Raw genomic sequence first — 23,098 nt, forward strand, 5'->3', positions numbered from 1 at the left:
CACCCCGCCTGGTCGGCGGGGACGGGGAATTCCTGCCGGGGTTCAGCCGGCTTGGCTTGGCTGCGATGGTTGGGGGCTGACTTTTGGGCATTCGGGGGCCGTCCGAGCTCAGTCTCCCGGGTCCGATCGGATGGAATCGGGGGGGGGGTACCCTGGCGTCGGGGTACTTGGCTCCTCCCCACCCCTCCCTCCCCTCCCCAGCGACCCTGGAGTCATTCTCCTCGTCAGAGATGAGATTTTGTTCAATTTAGTGAAGAACGGGATTAACGGTCCCCGGGCATCATAATGCGCAGGGGACATGGGGGGGGGGGACACCAAAGTGTGGATGGCAGTGATCAGGCTTTTTTTTTTTTAAAGTAACTTTCGATAGCTGACGTGTTCCCTCCGCGGGGTAGGACTGTTGTTATGATTTGTTGTGTTGTGTTTTTCCATACGGTTAAATCTGCGAGCTTTGAGGCTTAATTCCAGTGTTTTGTTTTGTGTTTTAATCCAGTTGGCTAGAGATTTACTCCATCCGTCCTTGGAAGACGAGAAGAAAAAACATAAAAAGAAACGGCTAGTTCAAAGTCCAAATTCTTATTTTATGGATGTAAAATGTCCAGGTAAAAAAAACCTTATTTTTTTTTTTCCTTAGGGAAACGTCTGTGTACACTGGCTATTATTGCTGTTTTGGTGTGTACTTTGAAACTCATATGGTGCCTCCGTTGACTCAGAGTGAGATCGCAGCCATGTCAGAATAATAAATATGATGAAACCAGAGTAGAAACCTGTTGGGGATGGGGAGTGAAGATGGACCTTCAGATTAAGTCTTTACACTGTTCAGATGAGTCTTCTTTCTCATAATGCAGTGAAAAGTCTGTTGGCTCTTCTGTCTGAATCTGTTTGCCCGGAATGGTGGCTGCCAGCCATATGGCTACTGTGTACTTGAAAGGTGACTGGTCAAAGTAGAGCTGAGGGATGGCTACGTGCCTCAAGTGATCGAGCACCTGCCCTAAGTTCAAACCTAAGTACCTGGCAGAAGAGATAATATTTAAGGATAAAGTATACCCTAGACTTTGAGGTAATATTAGAAGTATGTTGAACAGGTGCTATATTTTCATACTTAATGTGACCTTTATTTATTTTTTTTAAAGGTTGCTACAAGATTACCACGGTTTTCAGCCATGCTCAGACAGTGGTTCTTTGTGTAGGCTGTTCCACAGTGCTGTGCCAACCTACAGGAGGGAAAGCCAGGCTTACAGAAGGTATAGACTATGGAATTTCTGACCCAGCCATGAGTTTATTCTCTTCTGTTTATGCTGGCTTGAACACATTTAGCTTTTCATTCAAGGCTGGCACTCTAACTCTTATGTCACAACTTCTGGCATCTTGCTGGTTAATTGGAGATAAGAATCTGACCAACTTTTCTGCCATGGTTGCCTTCAAATCACTATTCTCAGGTCTCAGCTTTCTGAGCAGCTAGGATTTACAGGTGTGAGCCAGCAGATCCTGGCTAGGACACAGGATTTTTAAAAACATAATTAAATTTTTCTCATATTTTGTTTGATATGTATTTAGTACATATGACTTAAGACAGTTCTTTAAAAAAATTTTTTTATCAGGGGCTGGGAAGATGGCTCAGTGGTAGAGCGCTTGCCTTGCATGCCTGAGGTCCTGGGTTCAATTCCTCAGCACCACATAAGCAAAAGGAAAAAAGCCGGAAGTGGCGCTGTAGCTCAAGTGGTAGAGTGCTAGCCTTGAGCTGAAGAGCTGAGGAACAGCGCCCAGGCCCAGAGCTCAGGCCCTACGACCAGACCAAAAAAAAAAAATTTTTTTTTTATCAGGCTAGGAATGTGGCTTGCTGGTAGACTGTTTGCCTAGCAGGCACTGGGCCCCATTCCTCAGTACCACATAACCAGGAAAGGCTGGAAGTGGCACTGGGGTTTTTTTAGTAATATTTTCAGATTTCAAGTACTTGAAAGAGGCTGTGATATCTTGGGGATCTGTGGGTTCCATGTTCTTTCTGTGAGAGTTGCCAAAGGACTAGACAAAATAAATCTATGGTCTGTTTGATCAGCACAAGATGTTTAATTATTCTCACAATATACTTGCAAGATTTGTGAAACCTTTATGTTAGTAAGCTAGACTCTTGGATACCTGTGCTGACAGACTCTCCATAGCAGGGTTTTCTTCATAGTTCCTAACAGAGCTCTATTTAGAACTCTACTAAGCTTTACTAAGTTCTCTTTAGCTTTGAGTGAACTATTTGGGAAAAAGGAAGGTGGATCAGTATGATCAAATTACATGTGAAAACATCACAGTGAAACCTATTTTGTATAGTTAGTACATGCTACTTTTAAAAGGAAAATAAAAACTAGGGAATTAATCAAAATAATTGCTAAAAATTCAGTGAGTCTTCAAACTGTTTAATCATTGAATTCAGGTTCATGGTAGTAAATTGCTTCTTTATATCATGACTAAAACTATAGTGTCAATTTTGCTCCTATTGAAATATAACTCATATATAATATTATAGCAGACTTTATGATACAAAAGAATATATAATTTGTATATGTTAACTGAATATTCCCTAAACTTAACTTTTTACTTAAAGAAGTACTTACTGCTACTAAAATAACACCAAAAGTTTAATAAACTTGTTCACTACACACTCATGATTCTTTTACAGGTTGTTCCTTTAGAAGAAAGCAACACTAATGATCTATACAACTTTCTGAATTTACATTTCCTCACAGAAAGCCTTACCAGAAGTTCAGTGACTCTACCAAGATAATGTAATTATGTTTGATTTTGTAAGGTACACAACAATGATTTCCTATTTTGGTGTCTGTTTTTCAATAAAGTTTTGATTATGGAAAAATTCCTGTTTTTCTTTAAATGTGTAAGATAGACATTTACTTATATTGTGTATGGGATTTTTAGCTTAAACATTTAAGAAGTTGTGTTTTGGGCTGGAGGCTTGGCTTATAGTAGAGTGCCAGCTGTGAGCAAGAAAGCTGAGTAAGAGCAGAGGAGATATGTGAGCATAACTGTAATGTGTCATCTGTGTTTTACTTTTGCTTTTTTTGGAAAATTGTTTTATTTACAGTTATTAAAATCCCTAGGGATTAAACCCAGTACTTGCATATACATGGCAAGTACTGTACCACTAAACTGTTATCTCCAGCCCCTAAAACTTACGTGACTGCTTTTTACTAAACTATTGATAAAATTTCATGCAATTATTTTAGTGTGACTTTTGTAGGTTTGTAAATTTTCTAAGATATGGGAAGGCAGGATAATTCACACAGTAAATAGAGCTAAGAGGGTTTTTTGTTTTTTTTTTTGCTTGCATCCATCAAAAGGTGGAGATCCAAAGGAATGCATTTCAATGCAAAATATTTAACAAGATGCCATTACAATAAACCAGGTGTGGTGATAGACACCTGTTTTCCCAGCTATGGCTTTAAAGTCCTCAAAATCAAGCACTATTAAGAGTTCTGTATTTTCCTATGTTGTTCCAGGAACATAACTGAGTGTTAACTGTTATTTGTACAAGGCACCCCCACAGTGAATGACATAGAGTGATGATGGTTTGTCATGATTAGATTGGTTAGCTACTTTCCTGGCTTGTAACGTCCTTTAGCTGGAGACAGAACTAGGTTGGAAAGCCCGTGATGGCTTTAGTCATGTGTCTGCAGCTGGTGCCAGCCAGCAAGAAGTTCATCTCAGTTCCATAGGAAGCTACTCTAGTTTTCTTACATGGCACAGGCTTAGAGATCTGAAAGTCCAAGAGCAGGATCTGTGTAGCATTATTTTTACCCCATCCTATGGTTAAGAGGAAGTCATAGCCAAGTTGGCTATTTTAGGGAGTAGAGAACAGCTCCACCTTCAGACGGGAAGAAGCAAAAATCACATCGAAGAGATGCATGTGTAGTGGGATGACAGGAAACTGGCCATTAATTTACTACCTTTAGAAGAACTCTGATACTTAGTAGTATGGTTATTCATTCCCTAACCTAGGAACTAGTCCATAACCAAGTCTTAGAGAAATGCTTTCTTTTTCCTGGTCAGAATAAGTACAGACTAAGTGGGAAATTTACAGTAAAAGAAATCCCAAAGGATTTGGGATTTCCATCCATTCTATCTGTAGTCAGGGCCAGGTATTTAAAGTGTTGCTATACATACAAACTATAGAGTTTAGGCTCACAGACTTCTCTGCTTGATCTGGATTTGAACCACAAGCCTCAGATTTCAGCCTCCTGTGTAGCTAGGATTGCAGGTGTGAGCTACCAGTGTCTGGTGGACCTGACGTTTTGCTGGTTATTACCAAGATAGGGTCTCATAACTATCTTTTTGGTCCAGGTTGGCCTTGACTAAGTCCTTCCATTTTCAGCCTAAGTATCTTGGTTTGTAGGCATGAGCCACCAGCATCCAGCTAGTACAATTCTTTTTTTTTTTTTAAATCTTTTTCCTTTTTTTGGTACATGTCCCAGGGCTTGAATTAAGGACTTGGGTGCTGACTGAGCATTTTGTTCAAGGCTAGTACTCTACCACTTGCATCACAGCTCTATTTTTTTTTTTTTCTTTTTTTTTGGTGGTGGTAATTGGAGATCTCAGACTTTTCTGCCCAGGCTGGCTTGAACTGCAATTCTCAGATCTCAGCCTCCTGAGCAACTAGAATTACAGGCCTGAACACTGGCAGCTAACTTAAGTCAAATTCTTTTTTTTTTTTTTTGGTCCTGTTGGGCCTGAACTCTGGGCCTGGGCGCTGTCCCTCAGCTCTTCAGCTCAAGGCTAGCACTCTACCACTTGAGCCACAGTGCCACTTCCGGCTTTTTTCTTTTTGCTTATGTGGTCCTGAGGAATGGAACCCAGGGCCTCGGGCATGCAAGGCAAGTGCTCTACCACTGAGCCACCTTCCCAGCCCCTTAAGTCAAATTCTTAATTGGAGATAAATGAGCCACTGATAGTTCTATGTATTTTTGTTTGATTGGTTCGTTTGGCTTTTTCTTGGTGGTACTCAGGTTTGAACTTGGCCTTCAACTTGCTAGGCAAGTGCTCTGCAAGTTGAGCCACATCCCTATCTCTTTTGCTTTTGTTATTTTTTTAAGAGTCTCACCTTTTTGCTTGGCCTGGATCACGATCCTATTTATGCCTTCTAACTAGCAAGGATGGCAAGTGTGCACTACTGCACTCAGTTTTTGATTGAGATGGGATCTTTTGTCTGGTCTAGCTTTAAATCACAATCCTCCCAATCTCTGCAATTTTTTTTCCCTTTTCTCTGCTTCTTAAATAGTTGGAATTATAGGTAGGAACCACAGTGCCTGATTCTTTTTTTTTCCTGGTGTTGGACCTGGGGCTTGAACTCAAAGGCTGGGCTTGGTCTCTGAGCTTTTTAACCAAAGGCTAGTACTCTACCACTTGAGCTACACCTCCACTTCTGGCAGTTTTAGAGATGAGTCCGTCACAATTTTCCTGCCTCGCCTGGCTTTATTTATTTATTTATTGGTCGGTCTTGGGGCCTGGGTGCTGTCCCTCAGCTCTTCAGCTGAAGGCTAGCGCTCTACCACTTGAGTATCAGCCCCAATTCCGGCTTTTTCTGTTTTTGTGGTGCTGAGGAAACAAACCCAGGGCCTCATGCATGCAAGGCAAGCACTCTATCACTGAGCCACCTTCCCAGCCCCTGGCCTGGCTTTAAACCACGATCTTCAGATCTCAGACCTCCCAAGTAGGTAGAATTACGGGTATGAGCCACCAGCATCCGGCTTGTCTCATTTTTAAGAAGGTTCAGTACTCTTGCCAGAGCTTGAGCAAGAATGAAAAAAAAAAAAATCAATTAGTTGGAAACAAGGGTCTTGTTCATAATACACACTACCTTCACAGGGCTCTTTGTGGTGATCCTCTTTTATTAGGGTTCAGCACACTGAACTTGTCTCTGATGTCCAGACAATGCTCTTCCAACTGAAATGCTGCTTCTCTGGTAGTTCTAGGTGTTTGGTCTTTCGGCCTGTAGTCTCTGCAATAGTTAAGAAGCACTCTTTATCACAATAAGGAGCTGTTTTCTTTAAAAACCGTTATTTGATTTACTCTTGCTTATATTTTATATTTATATTTTAGAGTAACATGAAAGGAGCCAGGCTCCGATTGCTCACACTTGTAATTCTAGCTACTCAGGAGGCTGAGATCTGAGGATTACAGGTCAAAGCCAGCCCAGGCAGGAAAGTCCATGGGACTCATATCCAAATAACCACCAGAAAACTGGAAGTGATGCTGTGGCTCAAGTGGCAGAGTGCTCATCTTGAGTTGAAGAGCTCAGGGACAAAGCCCAGGTTCAGAGTTCAAGCCCCATGACTGCCAAAAACAAAAAGAAAAAACAAACACCCCCCCCACACACACAAATGGAAGGCATGACATTTTTATGTTTATCAGAAAGGACATGGATTGTAATGCTTGTCGAACATGAACACCCAAGAACTAAGACATGAAATGGATTTGCTGTAGGGAACTGCTCTTTATACTTAATACAATCCAGGGATATCCATCCTTTTGTAATGTAGAACATGAAGAAACAGGCTTAGGTCTCAGATCTACACAAAAATCCCACTTTTATTAGAGTATCTAAAACTTTGATTTTTTTTTCCTAACTGCAGTGGCACACTGGTAATCTCCAATACACACCTATGAGTTTTACAACAAATATCGCAAGGTCAACGCTAGAATAAATGTGTGAAGCCATTCTCCAACATGTGCCCATAACTCCCCACTTCCAGTATTCATCCATGTGTTTGTTTGTACAGCCCTCCCCAACACTGAATCATGGTTGAAAGGAACTATGTGTATTTAACACTTAGGAAGAGCAATCATTGAGGATCCAGGTCAGAGTGTGGCTGCAAACATCCAAGCTGTCTTTCAGTGATTCCTAACTTTTTTCCAATACTATTGGGTCCCATCGGACTTATGAGAAAAGGCCATGTGCCATCATGTAACGCTTGAGGCTCCCTTATAAAATAAACGGTCTCTGAGCTTGTACTGGTTCATCTTGTGTCACTTGCTCTGGCAGCTAAGCATCTCTGTAGAGGAGCCCATATGGTCATAAACGAAGAACTGAGTCCAGGCCCATGAGTAAGCCACACTGGAAGCATCTCCTCTGGTTCAGAGTCACACAACTAGAATACCTTGTCTGTAGCCTCCTTGCAGACTCTACACTGGGACCATCTTCCCCATTCTTTCTCCATCCCTGAGCCTCAGGTGCTGAGGTGGTATAAGTGCTGTTCTCTTGGCTGCCATACACACAGCAACACAATTCCTCGTGATCTTGTTTTCTGCTGTCATATTATGTAGAGGCTCTTTTGGAATGTGATTTTTCTCTATTACATATTCAAATACTACATTTCTATCAGAATATTTTATTCCAAGAGCTTACACTTTGAAAAAAGTAGAAATAATAGGTTACTTCCCTGAGTGTAAAGAACTCATTCTAAAATAGTTACACAATTAAGCAATTAGAAGTACATAATTCTCAGCATTTTACTCTATTAAAAACTTAAGAATTCCATGTAACTTGGAAGGTCAGTGTTTGTTAACAGTCAAATCGGTCTTTATCAAATTCCAGGGCAATCTTCAGGGCCGTGCTGTTTAGGCCAACAGACTGCATGTTACAGATGATAGAAACAATCACCCCTCGTGGGGGAACCTTGTCACTCAAGGCCTCCGTATCCAGTTCTTCAGGCAGGATCAGTAGGACGCTGCTGGCCCCCACTGCACCGCCAGTATGTGAGGCGTAATGCCGCTGCTTTCTACAAGAGCCATATGTCTGCTTCTTCTCCACAACACCCCATGCCATTGCATATTGACCCTCTTTATCCCAAGACATTTCTGTGTTAGGGACTGGTGTCCACATCATAACCATTGTTTCTGGCTTGAGATATCCAGGTAAGAGGTTTTCATTGGTGTTCTTAAACAGCCTGACCTGGTAACCGTACAGCATTGCATTCCCAAATTTTAGCATGTCACCCACTGTGGACAGAAATCCACCACCAGCCCACTTATAGGAGTTATCCACGTAAGGCGTGTTGATAAGACGTCTCTTCTTATTGTAAACATAAAATCTAAAATGAAATAAGAATGCTCATTAAAAGTTCAGTAGTCGATTCTTGACTTACAAGTAGGAAAAATGTATACAGAAGACAAGTTGCATCTCAATGTAATGATAATGCATTCAGCACAAATAACCTAATGAGACAGACTGCTGGGTAATCTGTGAACTAAAGCATAGAAACTATTTTTCTAGGGTACAGCTTTCTCATTACACATGTGTTCTGTGTATATGGACAGGAAACATTTATCAGTTGGTAGCTATTCCTAGCCCTTGGACTTAAAGTTGAGTCAGAGCCACAAGTGAATTTCATAACTACAACCATGCAATGTTTAAAAACAAGATTATTTGGGGCTAGGAATGTGGCTTAGTGGTAGAGTGCTTGCCTAGCATGCATGAAGCCCTGGATTTGATTCCTTAGTACCACAGAAACAGAAAAAGCTGGAAGTGGCATTGTGGCTCAAGTGGTAGAATGCCATCCTTGAGCAAAAGCAGGTCAGGGACAGTGCTCAGGGCCTGAGTTCAAGCCCCAGAACTGGAAAAACAAAATTATACATACATACATACATATATATATATATATATACACACACACATATATACATATACGTATATATATGTATACATATACATATATATGTATATATGTATGTGTATATACATATACATATATATACATATACACACACACATATATATATAAAAAGACTAAATTTCCAACTTCGTGTAGAACCACTGGAACATGGTACTTTCTTGATGGTGTGAAAGTCAGTTTGAATCCCAGACACTTTTACTACTATGCTTATTTATTTGACAAATATTTTCATATAGTTCTTACTATACATCAGGCACTGTTTTAACATGACCTCGTCCATTCTTATAGCATTATTGGACATGCTTACTTGACAAATGATAGAGTCACACAGGGGCTTGAAATGTGGCTCAGTGGTAGAGTGCTTGCCTAGCATGGATGAAGCCTTGGGTTTGATTCCTCAGTACCACATACACAGAAAAACCCAGAAATGGTGCTGTGGCTCAAGTGGTAGAATGCTAGCCTTGAGCAAAAGAAGGTCAGGGACAGTGCCCAGGCTCTGAATTCAAGCCCCATGACTGGCAAAAAAAAAAAAAAAGAAAGTAAGTCATACAGCTTGGGAATAACAGGGCTTGGGGATCAAACACAGACAGCCAGCGATGGCTATCCTAAGATGCTGTGTCTCAGCATCTTAGTCACTTTAGTTTGTGATCTAGGAATCAAAACACCTGTATTAAAGCATTTGGAATATGTATATAAAACATTGCACATTGTTGACAGGTGCTTTAATTAACATTGTGTGTGTGTGTGTGTGTGTGTGTGTGTGTGTGAGTCTGTGTGTACGTGCGCGCAGTACGGGGACTTTAACTTAGGGCCTAGGCATTGTCCCCCTCCTTTTTTATTTTTTTTGCCTCAAGGATGGCACTCTACCACTGGAGCCACAAGCTCCACTTTTTACTGATTAACTGAGATAGGGTCTCATAAATGTTGCTGCTCCAGCTCGCTTTGAAACATGATCCTCAGATCTCAACCTCCTGAATAGCTAGGGTTACAGGTGTGAGCCACCAGTGCCTGGTTTCTGGCAGGTGCTTTCTAAGTAAATGATTTGTTTCTGACTGAAGTATCTCACATTCTCAATGGATTCCTTACTAAATGCTAGGGATTGCTTTGATGCAAAAAAAAAAAAAAAAGCAAGTGGGCAGAACAATATATCCTTCTTTTACGGTTTTATTTTACTTCAGCAGAGCATTTAACTAAAATGAATCAACAACCACCTTGGAAGCACTGGGTTCTATCAAAAACCAACCAACAAACCGAACAAACCTCTAAGTAAATGGGATCCTTTCACACTAGAAATGGAAACTCATTGTCTTTTCTTTTTAAGGAATGAGAACCCATACAAAGTTAACTTGCCACCATGTTTTTCTTTTTTGCAAGTGACTTATAAAGAAGCAGCAGAAGATAGCGGTTCCACAGTCTGCATTCAGAGCTTTAATCTTTGTGTTAGACATGAGGTTCTGCATATCCAGTGCCTTCCTCAGTAGATCTAGATGTTCAAATGCCTTCATCTCAGTTGATGGCACTATGCTAAACACACACACACACACACACACACACACACACACGTGAAAAAGAGGAAAAATCTCAGCTATGCCCAACACATCTCAGACTCAATGGCAATCTCTGGCATTGTATTTCTCCATTTTTATGATTGCCACTAGAATATGTTCAATCTAAAAATAATAATCAGGTAACACTATTTTCAACACACACATACACACACACACAGAATCTGAAATGATTAAGAAAAACAAGCCTTCCTAAAGAATTAAAATGCATTGCTTGATGCTGACCTAATTCCCACTGGGTCTCCCTCAAGTCTCTTTCAAGCCATAGACTAATTTACCATGCATATTTAATCCTTTTAAATAAGCTAGTAATTTGTAATGATAATTTAGCTAAATAGAAAGCTGAATAAGACTAATGTGGACATGGGAACATAAAGCTTTTAAAAAAAAGAAACAAAAACCATCATTTCATATGTCTCTTCACAGTATCTGCCATTTAGGCACTTGGAAAGCACGTAGAAGTGGAACTATGCCAGGGAAAACTAGCAGTTGGTTTGTTAAAAGTGCACTTTCTATAAAAATAAAACAGAAAATATCACAACAATAAAACTCAGCAATTAGCCAAAGCCCCTTTTTCAAGTGACTAACAAACATCATAACCAAATTTTGATTGATATAGTTCATTGAGTAACTTTCAAACTTTTTTTAACCTCAACTTAGTATAAGGAGTATATTTCTCATTTTGACCAAATGAACACAGAACTCTGAAAACACACACACACACACACACACACACTTGTGAGGAATGTAAGTTTTATGAAATAATACAGTAACACAGACAGCTGGTTAAACAGATGTTTCTCAAAATAGATGTTTGAAATAGCTGGTTGAATAGATGTTTCTCAAATGGTTCTCTTCTTCCTTAATAGTACAATTAGATAGCAAGTCACATACCTTGGTCCCTGTTCTGCTAAGTTTTTGCCAACAGGACAGAGTGAAGTGCACCTTGGGTCTGGTGCTCAGGCTGTGTGCACGCCCCTCCACACCCATGAAGGGGCCATCTAGCTCCAGTGGCTGTCATCTAACTTCTACCTTGCAGAGGGGAATACTACTTGGAAGAGAGGAACACTAAGACTAAAGCCTATAGGTCCTCAGAGCCTTGTGTACAGCAGCCTTGTCCCCAGTCTGAACTGCTCACCTAGGAAATGTTGTATGGGACAACATGTTGTATGGGAACTTCTAGCTTTCCCAGTCACTCTATTTTGCTGTCTTTTGCTATAGTAACCTAACCTTTACCTTGAAACTTTCTAGTCTTGCTTCATGCCATGTACCAAAGTATATTAAAAAGAAATGCTGGTAACCCACTCAACTCAGTAACTGTAGCCAGACTATGAAGAAAAAGGTATGAAAAGAAAAAAAAACAACAGAAAAGAACATACCTAACAAACTGAATAATTTTAACCTAACAGCCAAGTAATAACCAAACTGACTAATTAATAAAGTTATTTACCAAGTTCCCAAGATCTGACACAATTGCCCTTTCATTGGTATTCTTCCTGAATTAAAAACCTTCAAATAAGAACCCTGCCTGGTGGCACACATCTGTAATCCCAGCACTGGAGAAACTGATCCAAGAGGATCAAGAGCTCAACACTAGTCTGGGTTACATAGCAAGACTATGTCTCAAAACAAAACAACCTCCAAATAACTTTGAACAAACGGAAGTTGAATCTTTACTCCATTTGCTAACACTGTGTCCAGCTGTATCCAAACACAAACAAAAGGGCTGGGTGCGGCTCAAGTGGTAGAGGCTTGCCTAGCAGGCCAAGATCCTGGTCTGATACCCCCTGCTACAACAAAGAACACCAAAACTATGGCTTAAATATTAATGTTTTTTTGGGGTCCGGTCCTGGGACCTGAACTCTGGGCCTGGGCACTGTCCCTCAGCTCTTCAGCTCAACGCCAGCGTTCTACCACTTGAGCCACAGCGCCACTTCAGGCTTTTTTCTTTTTGCTTATGTGGTGCTGAGGAATCAAACCCAGGGCCTCAGGCATGCAAGGCAAGTGATCTACCACTGAGCCACCTTCCCAGCCCTTAAATATTAATTTTTATAATAATATGGTGCCTAAGGATTCCTAATTATAAAACAGTTCTTTTTTTTCTCTTTTTTTGGTCGGTCGTGGAGCTTGAACTCTGGGCCTGGACACTGTTCTTCAGCTCTTCAGCTCAAGGCTAGCACTTTACAACTTGAGCCACAGTGCCACTTTCAGCTTTTTCTGTTTATGTGATGTTGAGGAATCAAACCTAGAGCCTCATTCATGCGAGGCAAGCACTCTACCATTGAGCCACCTTCCCAGCCCTATAAAACAGTTCTTAAATCTAGATATATTTTAAATATTTAATTATTTTAGTATTATTTTTAGAACACATAAAAATTTTGTCAAAAAACAAGAAGCAGGGGTAGGGGCTGGGAAGGTGGTTAGTGGTAGAGAGCTTGCCTTGCATGCATGAGGCCCTGGATTCGATTCCTCAGCACCACATAAGCAGAAAAAGCTGGAAGTGGGGCTGACGTGCAAGTGGTAGAGTGCTAGCCTTCAGCTAAAGAGCTGAGGGACAGCACCCAGGCCCAGAGTTCAGGCCCCATGACTGAAAAAAAAAAAAAAAAAAAAAGAAGCAGAGGTCTGCATAATCCAAACCAGAAGAGCATTTTAATGTTCTTTATGAATATGTAAAAAAATCAAATATCAAACTGATTAAAAACATATGCTGAGGGCTGGGAATGTGGCTTAATGGTAGAGTGCTTGCCTAGCATGTATGAAGCCCTGGGTTTGATTCCTCAGTACCACATAAACAGAAAAAGCTGGAAGTGGTGCTGTGGCTCAAGTGGTAGAGCACTAGCCTTGAGTACAGAGAGGCTCAGGGACAGTGCTCAGGCCCTGAGTTTAAGCCCCAGGATTGGCAAAAACAAACAAACAAAAATGTGCTGATTAGGGCTGAGAAGGTGGCTTAGTGATAGAGTGCTTGCCTTGCATGCATGAGGCCCTGGGTTTGATGCCTCAGCACCACATAAACAGAAAAGGCCAGAGGTGGTGCTGTGGCTCAAGTGGTAGAGTGCTAGCCTTGAGCTGAAGAGCTGAGGGACAGCGCCCAGGCCCAGAGTTCAGGCCCCATGACCAACTACAACAACAAAAAATGTTGATTAGAAGTCACAGGCCCTAGTATTAGAAGTAATACTAGCTACTAAGGAGGCTGACACCTGAGGATAGTGATTCAAAGCCAGCCAGGGCAGGAAAGTTACGTGTGACTCCAATTAACCACCAGAAAAACCAGAAGTAGAGCTGTGGCTCAAAGTGATAGATCACTAGCCGTGAGCAAAAGAGCTCAGGGACAGCACCCAGACCCTGAGTTCAAGCTCCAGGATGGATTTTTAAAAAAGAAAAAGAAAAGAAGCTGGGTATGGTAGTCCATGCCTATAATATTAGCACTTGGGAGGCTGACGCAGGATGATTTTGAGTTTGGGGACAGCTGGGGTTCTATAGGGAGACCTTGTTTCAAAACACCCAAAAAAAATGAAAATAAAAATATGTACCTATGTGTAAGCAATCTAATAACCACTTAGTTTTCTTTTAGTATTTTATATGCTTATTATTTCAATAGCAAGATACTAAAGAATGGCAGTGGCAGATTATAGTTCATTGACTAAAATAATAATCCAGAAGTACATACTGGAATGAACAAATAAACACAAAAGACAAAGGACTTCCTAGAATAAATAGAGAAAATATAATGGAAAGAGGAAGTTACCATCTGGCCACCATTTCTATATTATAACAACTGATTCAGTCATTAGTCATCAGGTTTGATGAGAAGCAGGAGTTTTTACATGGCATCTCCCCAAAATACACTTGCTAATAAGGAAAGGAAAAAAGTTTACGGTAAAGCAAGCAGACAGGCCCTATTCCAACAAAGCCACAAAATACAATCACCAATGATGAGCCAACTGAAAAAGCTGTGACAACTAAATGGAGTAGGGACCCCATAGTGTAGACTAGATTTTTCTTTTTTCTTCTCTATGAAGGACATCAGGACATCATTGGGACAATTGGCAAAATTGGAATAAAGGCTGCAAAAGATTATGTCAATGTCAGTTTCTTGAATGTACTCGTGATTTTTAGAAGGTAAAAGTATTTATTAGGAATGGGTATCAAGTCTGGACCTTTGATTTCAAAGAGAGAGAGAGAGAGAGGAGAGAAAGGGGAGAGAGGAGAGAGAAGAGAGGAGAGAGAGAAAAGAGAGGAGAGAGAGAGAAGAGAGGGGAAAGAGAGAGAGAGAGAGGATTCAAGTGTATAGGGACCTGACATGGGGGAATCTGGGTGCAGGGTAGATGTGAACTCTTCGATATTATTCCAGCTTTCCTCTAAGAATGAAATTATCCCCAAATAAACACTAAAACATCTCAAATCAATAAGACGAAATGAGCTGAGGGAAAGAGAAGGGATGAGTGGGAGCACACTGCAGGCACACATGTGAGCTGTAAGCCTGGTTTAGTAACTGATGAGTGGTTACTCTGGTGATTTTTTTACCTGAGCATCTGGGGTGCTTTACAAACACACAAAGACATGGAGAGAAGCTTGCGCATTACAGCAAGTTGATGTTGACATGGAGACAAGGTAAATCTGATTTTCAATGGACAAGGGCAGTGTTGGGCTTGAAAACTAGACACAGCGGAGGGACTGGTTTACCTTGCTCTATTGTAAATCACAGGCTCATTTTCTTCTTGCACAGTTGTCAGCATATCCAAGTCATGGAATATTTTCTGCATATAGTCCAAATATTTATATCCTGAAGCTCTTTCTACTATGGCTGCCAGGAGGGTATAGCCAAAAGTTGAATACAAAAACTGACTACCTTGAGACATCATTGTAAAGGGGATGGGAAGAAAAAAATGCTTGATTAGTATTTAAAAATATGCAAAATACTTTACTTTGCAAATAGGCATACCTTTAAAACTATAATACTTTATACTTCAACATTGAGGAGACCATAGCTACTAGATCAATAAATTGAGTTAGCTTTGTACTCTATTTCCTTGCTTCAAGGATAAAAATAATAGTATGCAGACTTAGATTTTCAAATAAATCTGTTCCTTAGACTGACCATGAAAGAAAACAAAAATCCTTCATGCTGTCAATCAAAAAGGAATGGTGGGGGGGGGGGCTGGGAAGGTGGCTCAGTGGTAGAGTGCTTGCCTTGCATGCATGAGGCCCTGGGTTCGATTCCTCAGCACCACATAAGCGGAAAAAGCTGGAAGTGGCGCTGTGACTCAAGTGATAGAGCACTAGCCTCGAGCTGAAGAGCTGAGGGACAGTGCCCAGGCCCAAAGTTCAGCCCCAACAACAAACAAAAAAAAAAAAAATGGTGGGGAGAAGCAAATATGATTTCTTTGATGAACTGTCACCTACTGGGTAGAAAGGTAGAAATAGGTGTACAAATTCTTATTTTATTAAGCATATGTAGGCATTAAAGGTTTCTTTCAAATACATAAAGGCAAATGCATTATGTATATATATAAAATGTAGTTTCAAGTATATGACATTAGATCACTTTGGGTTCTGAGAGCTTAAAAATTTTGACCTATAAAAAATTTTAAAAGGGGAAACCTAATTTTTAAAGACAAAATACATAATTACATTTTATTTACCTTTATTAGTTATATCTGTACATCTATTCACAGTAAAAAAAAAACATTCAAAATGAAAGTGGAATAAAAGTACATAGACCATGGTGTGACAGTGGTTCACAACTATAATCCTAGCTATTCAGAAGACTGAGATCTGAGAATCACAGTTCAAAAGCAGTGAGGGCAGGAAAGCCTCTGAGATTTTTATCTCCAATTAATCACCAAAAGCCCTAAGTGGAGATGTGGCTCAAATGGTAGAGCGCTACTCTTGGGCAAAAACCCTCAGGGACTGATCCAGGCCCCGAGTTCAAACCTAACACCCACACCCACATCTACACACCCAATGCTGGGCACTAGTGACTCAGAACTGTAACCTTAGCTACTCAGGAGGCTGAGATCTGAGGATTGAGGTTGGAAGCCAGCCTGGGCAGAAAAGTCCCTATGAGATTCTTATCTCCAATTAGCCACTTTGAGCTATGGCTCAAAGTGGTAATAGTGCTAGCCTTGAGCAAAAAAGCTCAGAGGCACCTCCCAGTCCCTGAGTTCAAGCCTCATGAACCAAAAATAAAAATAAAAAACCCAAACCAACAACAACAACAACAAAAATCAGTGCATATAGTGTAGTAACATAATGGTATAAAGTAGTTTCAATAAACATCATAAAAACAAAGATAGAAGCCGGGCGCTGGTGGCTCACGCCTGTAATCCTAGCTACTCAGGAGGCTGAGATCTGAGGATCACGGTTCAAAGCCAGCCCTGGCAGGAGAGACCGTGAGACTCCTATCTCCAATAAACCACCAGAAAACCAGAAGTGGCGCTGTAGCTCAAGTGGTAGAGCGCTCGCCTTGAGCTGAAGAGCTGAGGGACAGTGCCCAGGCCCAGAGTTCAAGCCCCACGACCGACAAAAAACAAAAACAAAAAAAAACAAAGATAGAGTCAGGCATGGTGGGTGGCACTCCTCCTAGCACTCAGGAGGCTGAGGCAGGATGATCAAGAATTCAAGGCCAGGATGTGACTCAAATGAGGCTGGGTGCTTGCCTAGTACTCATAGATCCCTGAGTTCAAACCACAGTATTGCCAAAAAATAAACAAAAAGATAATATTTTAGTCAGGTGCCAGTTGCTAACATCTTTAATCTTAGTTATTTAGGAGGCTGAGAAACAGAAGATTAAGGTTTGAAGAAAGCTTGGGCAGAAAAGTCTGAAAGACTCCCTCTCCAATTAACCAGAAAAAAAGCTAGTCTGGAGGTGTGGCACAAGTAGTAGAGTACTAGCCAAGTTGAAGCCCAATATCAGAAAGGGAGAAATAAAAAGATGGTATTTATTATACAGATTATCATTGTTTGGAAATTAACTTGATGAACACTAGCAAGAATGAAGTTGAGCAATTTAAATTCTAACTACACATGAGAATATTAGTGATACTTCATCCTTTCTAACTTTGGTCCCAGGCTTTATATGGAGAGGTATCATTCCAACCTTCTCCACAATTTTTCATGAATATTTTGGTACTGAAAATCCTCAAGTAACTCAGTGGCCTTCCATGAAGACTCAACCTAAGCAGACAGAAAGGCAGGTATCAGAGTGGCCCACTTTCCAGTGGTCCATCTACCTCTCTCATTTTGGGACTCCTGAAAAGGAACTCTCAGTAATGACGTCACTAAGAGAAGGTGTCAATACTCACCAGGTTTAAAGAATAAAGGATCGTTTTTAAATAATCTTAGGGATTCAATTGAATTTTCAAACTTTTCCTTCAAATATAATTCGCCTTGTTCAAAATCATTTTTTTTCTTGCAAGGTTTTGCATTCCGGTATTTGGCTTCATTATCCTGCTCAGTTTTAGTCTTAGCACAGTCTTGCTTTTCATTATTTTTCTCTCCTTTTCCCTTCAAGTCTTTTTCTTGGTCGGATGCCATGGTCTCTCTCAACATCTTCAAGGCTTTATAAGCTTTCTCTTCCTTCACCTTTTTAATGTCCTTTTCATAGTGACGGATCCCACTTAAATGGGAAATCAGTAATCTTGTTGTGACAGAAACCTAATTGTCAAAAATGAAAATACAATTACAATAGTAAACCCTATAGTCACAAGTTAATGGCCTTTGGAGGAATGTCTCACTAACTATGCATTTTAAAAGGCTGTAAGAGAAATGTCCTGTAAGAAATCTTACCCTCCTCTTTCAAGAGAATAGCAGATTATCATCTGGAGATAAAAGTACTGAGCCCAGCCAGTAGCAGTCACTGCAAAGCAATCAAACCACAAAAGCCTGCGAAGCATCCTAAATCTGACCTCCAGTATAAAGCATTTAATGTATCATTAATAAAAATGAAGTGTGAGTTTCATTACCTTTTCACCTTCGTATTCTTTCTCTGGGAACTCAGGGACATAGTGCTGCACTGGAACATCAAGATCCAGCTTCCCAGCCTCCCACAATTTGGCCAGAGCAACCATGGTGAGGCTTTTGCTGATGCTGGCAATTCTCATGACTGTCTCTGGTTTACAAGGCACACGGTTCTCCACGTCTGCATAACCTAAGCCTTCAGGGGAAATGAAGCAAAACATCTTCATTGTCAAAAAGTCTTCAGAAATGGAATTAATACCATCTGAAAACACACTGCAGATTTATCCACAGGAAAATGCACAAGAATGAAAGTCTCGGTATACAGACAACATAAGCCTAACTTTATCCTACACACAATAATTTTCCATGTGATTTGAACCTTAGTTTTTCCCAGATTACCTTATTTGGCTATTCCACATTTTAAATCAATTACAATCTTTAAAGAAAACACAATTGCTGGGTGCCTGTGGTTCATGCCTAGTTACTCAAGAGGTTGAGATCTGAGGATCATGATCTGTAGTCAGCCAGAAAAGGAAAGTCCATGAGACTCTTATCTCCAGTTAACTGCCAAAAAAAGCTGTAAGTAGGACTGTGACTCAAGTGGTAAAGTGCTAGCCTTGAGCAAACAAGCTCAGGAACAGCACCCAGGTCTGGAGTAGCCCAGACAGCCCCAAGACTGGCACCAAAAAAGAAAAAAAAAAAGGAAAAGAAAATATTATCATTCTTTAGATGGTATTCATTACTGACTTTTGAGCAAATTTCCACTAAATTCCTTTCAACAAAAAACCCAATAAGAATGTGTGTAGGAAGATCTCCTACAAATGAAATCCGGCTATCAAATTAATTATAAACCATAAGAAACACAATGTGCTATTATTATTAAAAAGCTACTTCTAGAAGTCTGGGAATGTGGCTTAGTGATAGAGTGCTTGCCTGGCATGCCTGAAGCCCTGGATTCGATTCCTCAGTACCACATAAACAGAAAAAGCTGGAAGTGGTGCTGTGGCTCAAGTGGTAGAGTGCTAGCCTTGAGCAAAAGAAGCTCAGGGATAGTGCCCAGCCCCTGAGTTCAAGCCTCAGGACTGGCAAAAAAAAAAAAAAAAGCTACCTCTAGAGACAATTTTGGTTTGCATCTTCTGTGTTGGATGAAAGTGTGAAATCAGATCAGAGACAGATTCTAAAAAAGAAAGGGAATACAATTGTTGTTCATTTATTTAGTTAGGTGTGTGTGTGTGTGTGTGTGTGTGTGGTGTGTGTGTGTGTGTGTGTGTGTGTGTGTGTACAGGTCCCAATATTGAAAGTAAGTATCTCAGGGACTTTCTCTGCCTTAGGTGTGTGTGTGTGTGTGTGTGTACAGGTCCCAATATTGAAAGTAAGTATCTCAGGGACTTTCTCTGCCTTGGCTGGCTTCCAAACATGATCCTCAGATCTCAGCCTCCTGAGTAGCTAAGATTACAGCCATGAGACTTTGGTGCCTGACATTTTTTTTTTTGAGACACAGGGTGTAGGTATGTGGTCCAGGATGGCTTCAAAATCACCATCAGTCTCCTGAATGCTAAGATTCCAGTTGTGAGCTACTACACCCTCACCCATGAAAGTAACATTTTTAAACATTTGATTATAAGTTGTTGTTGTTTTAAGCCTGGCACTGGTGGCTCACACCTATAATCCTAGCTCTTCAGAAGGCTGAGATCTGAGGATCATGGTTCAAAGTCAGACTGGTCAGGAAAGTCCATGAGACTCTTTTCTCCAATTAACCACCAGAAACTGGAAGTGATGCTGTGGTTCAAAGTGATAGAGCACTAGCCTTGAGCAAAAGAGCTCAGGGACAGCACCCAGGCCCTGAGTTCAAGCCACACAACTGACCAAAAATTAAAAAAAAAAAATATATATATATATATATAAATTAGTTATATTGATTAGTCTATACTTACACTTAGGGAAAGAATTTTTTTTCAAAACCTTTCTGCTCCTACCAACTTCTAACACTGCATCTTTCTTATAACGTTTGACATGTTGTTTACTAAAAGTAGGATCCTCCAAAAATCTGGGGTGGCCAACTGGACCAATTTGATATCCATAAGGATTATTTACAATATGTGATAATGTATTTAATGGGTGATTCTATATAAAATGTTCAGACCAACAAATTCAGTCTTATGCCAATTTTTTTTGTCTGTCCTGAGGCTTGAACTTGCAGCTGGATGTGTCCCTGAGCTCTTTTGTTAATGCTCTACCACTTTGAGCCACAGCACAATTTCTGTTTTTCTGGTGGTTAATTGGAGCCAAGAGTCTCACAGACTTTCCTGCCTAAGCTGGTACTGAGCTGCAATCCTCAGATCTCACCTTCTTTAATAGCTAGGATCACAGGTATGAGCCACCAGTGCCTGGCAAGACTCCATTTTTTATGTCACTTTTAATTCTTTGTTTTTGGTGGTAAGGACTGAATCCAGGCCTTGAAGATGCTAACTAAGCAAAGGCTCTACCACGAAGCTATTCTCTCATCCCTGTTAGTCCCACATTTTAAACTTTATTATAATTATCCATAATAGTAACAATCTGATTCTTCATTATTTAGGTTTATATAAATGCAACAGCAATGGGACTCACTCCAACCAGCAAAACGTCAACTATCACAAAATAAGTCACTAAAATCCCTCTCCCGAGCTCACCTTCTGACCAGACTTCTTTTCCATCTACAGAAACTCCAACCACTATGCCTGGTGCACCCACCTCATCCTAAGAGCAAAATGTAAAAGAACACAGATCAAAAACAGGCAAAAGACGCCGGTGGCTCATGCCTGTAAATCCTATCTACTCAGAAGAACCTGAGATTCAAACTCAGCCCGGGGCAGGAAAGTCTGGGAACCTATAGTCTCCAATAAATTACTTTAAAAAAAATCGTTAACCCCTCTGTACAGTTTGTTCACAAATAAAATAAAATTTAAAAAAAAATCGTCAAACAATCTGTGGCTCCAGTGGCAGCCTTGATCCAAAGAAGCTCAGGGAGGGCGGCCAGGCAGCACTGAGTTCAAGCCCTAGGCTTGAAAAAAAAAAAAAAAAAGAAGACAGGAATAATAACCTAATACCCTCCCATAACCCCATACTTCAAAGGCTCTGAGCTGGGGGCCGCCCTGCCCGCGGGGCCCCGCCCCTAACCACGCCCACCCAACACTCGGGGCCACGCCCACTCTCGCTCAGGCCACGCCCCGCGGGTCTCCGAGAAGCGCACCCCCGGGGTTAGCACAGCTACGAGACGGTGACCTCAACCGACTTGGGCAACCCCAAGGGTGTGACAGCGGGCCCCGCAGCCGGGAAATGGGAAGTCCTTCTCAGAAGTACCACAGCCTGCGCGCCCCACCCTGGATGGGATCCGTTCAGACCCAGGAGACCGAGGGGCTCCGCTCGGAGCGGGGCGGGGGGCGCCTCCCTTCCCCGCGTCGTCCGCCCGCACCTTGATCCGGTGGAGCAGGTCGCGGCTGCTGGCAATGGCCTTGGCGAAGCACCTGGAGGGGGGCGGGGCCCGGGCCTGCGGACACCCGGTGGCTAAGGGCGGCTCCAGCGGGGACTCGGCTTGAGGGGGCGTCTCCGGGTCCGCGGGAGGCGGAACGGGGACGGCGCCCTTCAGCGCGCCCGCCAGCTTCGCCCCCAACGCCAGCCCCAGGCCCAGCCCCAGGCCCCCGGCCCAGCCGTGGCTGAGTGGTGGCAGCCCAGCCCACCGGTGAGTCCCGCGCCGCCCGCAGCACTGGGCCCGGCCTTCAGTGGCCGAGGCCCTCGCCGTCGCCGTTGACAGGAGCCGGTACATGGCGTCTGGGGCTCCCTCCGGTTGCCTCCAAGCTCGCTCAGGCCCAGCCCGCCGGAGGCGCGGGGAAGGCGGGGCCACGTCCGGGGGCGGGGCCGCGTCCGGGGGCGGGGCCGCGTCCGGGGGCGGGGCCGCGATGAGACCCGTGCAGTCGATCGATGCCTGGTGGTCGGAGTGCCGATCGCATCGATCCTCTCCTTTTTCCCCTACCCCTGCCCTGACTTTCCCTCCTCTCCTCTCTTTCTCTCTCGTCTCCCCTCTTCCTTTAGGTGAGATACCCTGAAATGCTTTTCATGAGTGGTTCTCAAGGAAGGACCTGTGATTTTGTGTGGAAACTTAGAACTCAGAGGGAACCCCTCATCCATTCTTGGTGACAGGAATATTCTGCCTCTTGACTCTGTCCTTGTCACTTTCCCAGTGGTGGCCTTGGAGGACAGTTTCTGCAAGATGTTATCACCCAAAGAACTTGGCAAAGGGCACACAGGATCTCTGTCTTATGTCTTAGAACCACATGCGAGCATGGTGGTGTATTCCTGTAATCTCCTTGGGAGAAGGAGATGGGAGAATCGCTGTCTCTAGCAAGAGAGACTGTGTCCAAAAAATAATTAAAGGTCGGGTTCTGGGAGCTCGTGCCTGTAATCCTAGCTAGCTCCCCCTACCCCCATCCAGTACTGGGTCTTGAACTCAGGGCCTTGCACTTGCTTGCTTTTCCTTTGCTGGTGCTCTACTACTTGAGCCATGCTGACATTTTGCTGCTTAATTCAAGATAAAAGTCTGGAAGACTTTTCTGCCCAGACTGGCTTCAAACTGTAATCCTCAGGGCTCAGCATCCTGATTAGCTAGGATTACAGGCAAGTGCCACTGATGTCCAGCTTCATATGCCTCATAGCATCTATCTTCCAGTCTGTCTGTCTGTCTGTCTGTCTGTCACTGTCTCTGTCTGTCTGTCTCTTTCTCTCTCTCTCTCTCTCCTCCCCTCTCTCTCTCTCCCTCCTTCCTCTTCCTGTTTGGCTCATCTGGATAATCCTAGATAATCTCTTTATTTAAAGATCTTTAGTTTAATCATTTCTGCAAAGTCCCTATTAACATCTGGAAGAACT

General features: G+C 42.1%; 2 protein-coding genes across 3 annotated transcripts in view; one reads left to right on the forward strand and one right to left on the reverse strand.

Moving 5' to 3' along the window:
* Positions 1–2,855, forward strand: part of Rps27l (ribosomal protein S27-like) — a 3,135-nt gene extending 280 nt beyond the window's left edge. Inside the window, exons 2-4 of the mRNA XM_013009894.1 lie at positions 494–602; positions 1,134–1,244; positions 2,669–2,855. Of these exons, the coding sequence (XP_012865348.1) occupies positions 494–602; positions 1,134–1,244; positions 2,669–2,697 (249 nt within the window). The 3' untranslated portion in view covers positions 2,698–2,855. The remainder of the gene's footprint in view (positions 1–493; positions 603–1,133; positions 1,245–2,668) is intronic.
* Positions 2,856–6,570: 3,715 nt separating this feature from the next.
* Positions 6,571–22,049, reverse strand: Lactb (lactamase, beta). Of its 2 annotated transcripts, XM_013010264.1 has the most exons (6): positions 21,651–22,049; positions 20,869–20,935; positions 18,202–18,392; positions 17,542–17,893; positions 14,921–15,086; positions 6,571–8,090 (listed from the first exon to the last, which is right to left on the reverse strand). In XM_013010264.1, the coding sequence occupies exons 1-6, from the start codon at positions 21,999–22,001 to the stop codon at positions 7,562–7,564; spliced, it is 1,656 nt and encodes a 551-aa protein (XP_012865718.1). In that variant the 5' UTR covers positions 22,002–22,049; the 3' UTR covers positions 6,571–7,561. The 2 variants fall into 2 exon arrangements, with proteins under 2 accessions (XP_012865718.1, XP_012865719.1); XM_013010265.1 differs by lacking the exon at positions 6,571–8,090 and having other exon boundaries at positions 14,936–15,082.
* Positions 22,050–23,098: the final 1,049 nt, after the last annotated feature.

Source organism: Dipodomys ordii, unplaced genomic scaffold (genome assembly GCF_000151885.1).
Source record: "Dipodomys ordii isolate 6190 unplaced genomic scaffold, Dord_2.0 Scaffold11, whole genome shotgun sequence".
In the NCBI taxonomy this organism is placed as follows: domain Eukaryota; kingdom Metazoa; phylum Chordata; class Mammalia; order Rodentia; family Heteromyidae; genus Dipodomys; species Dipodomys ordii.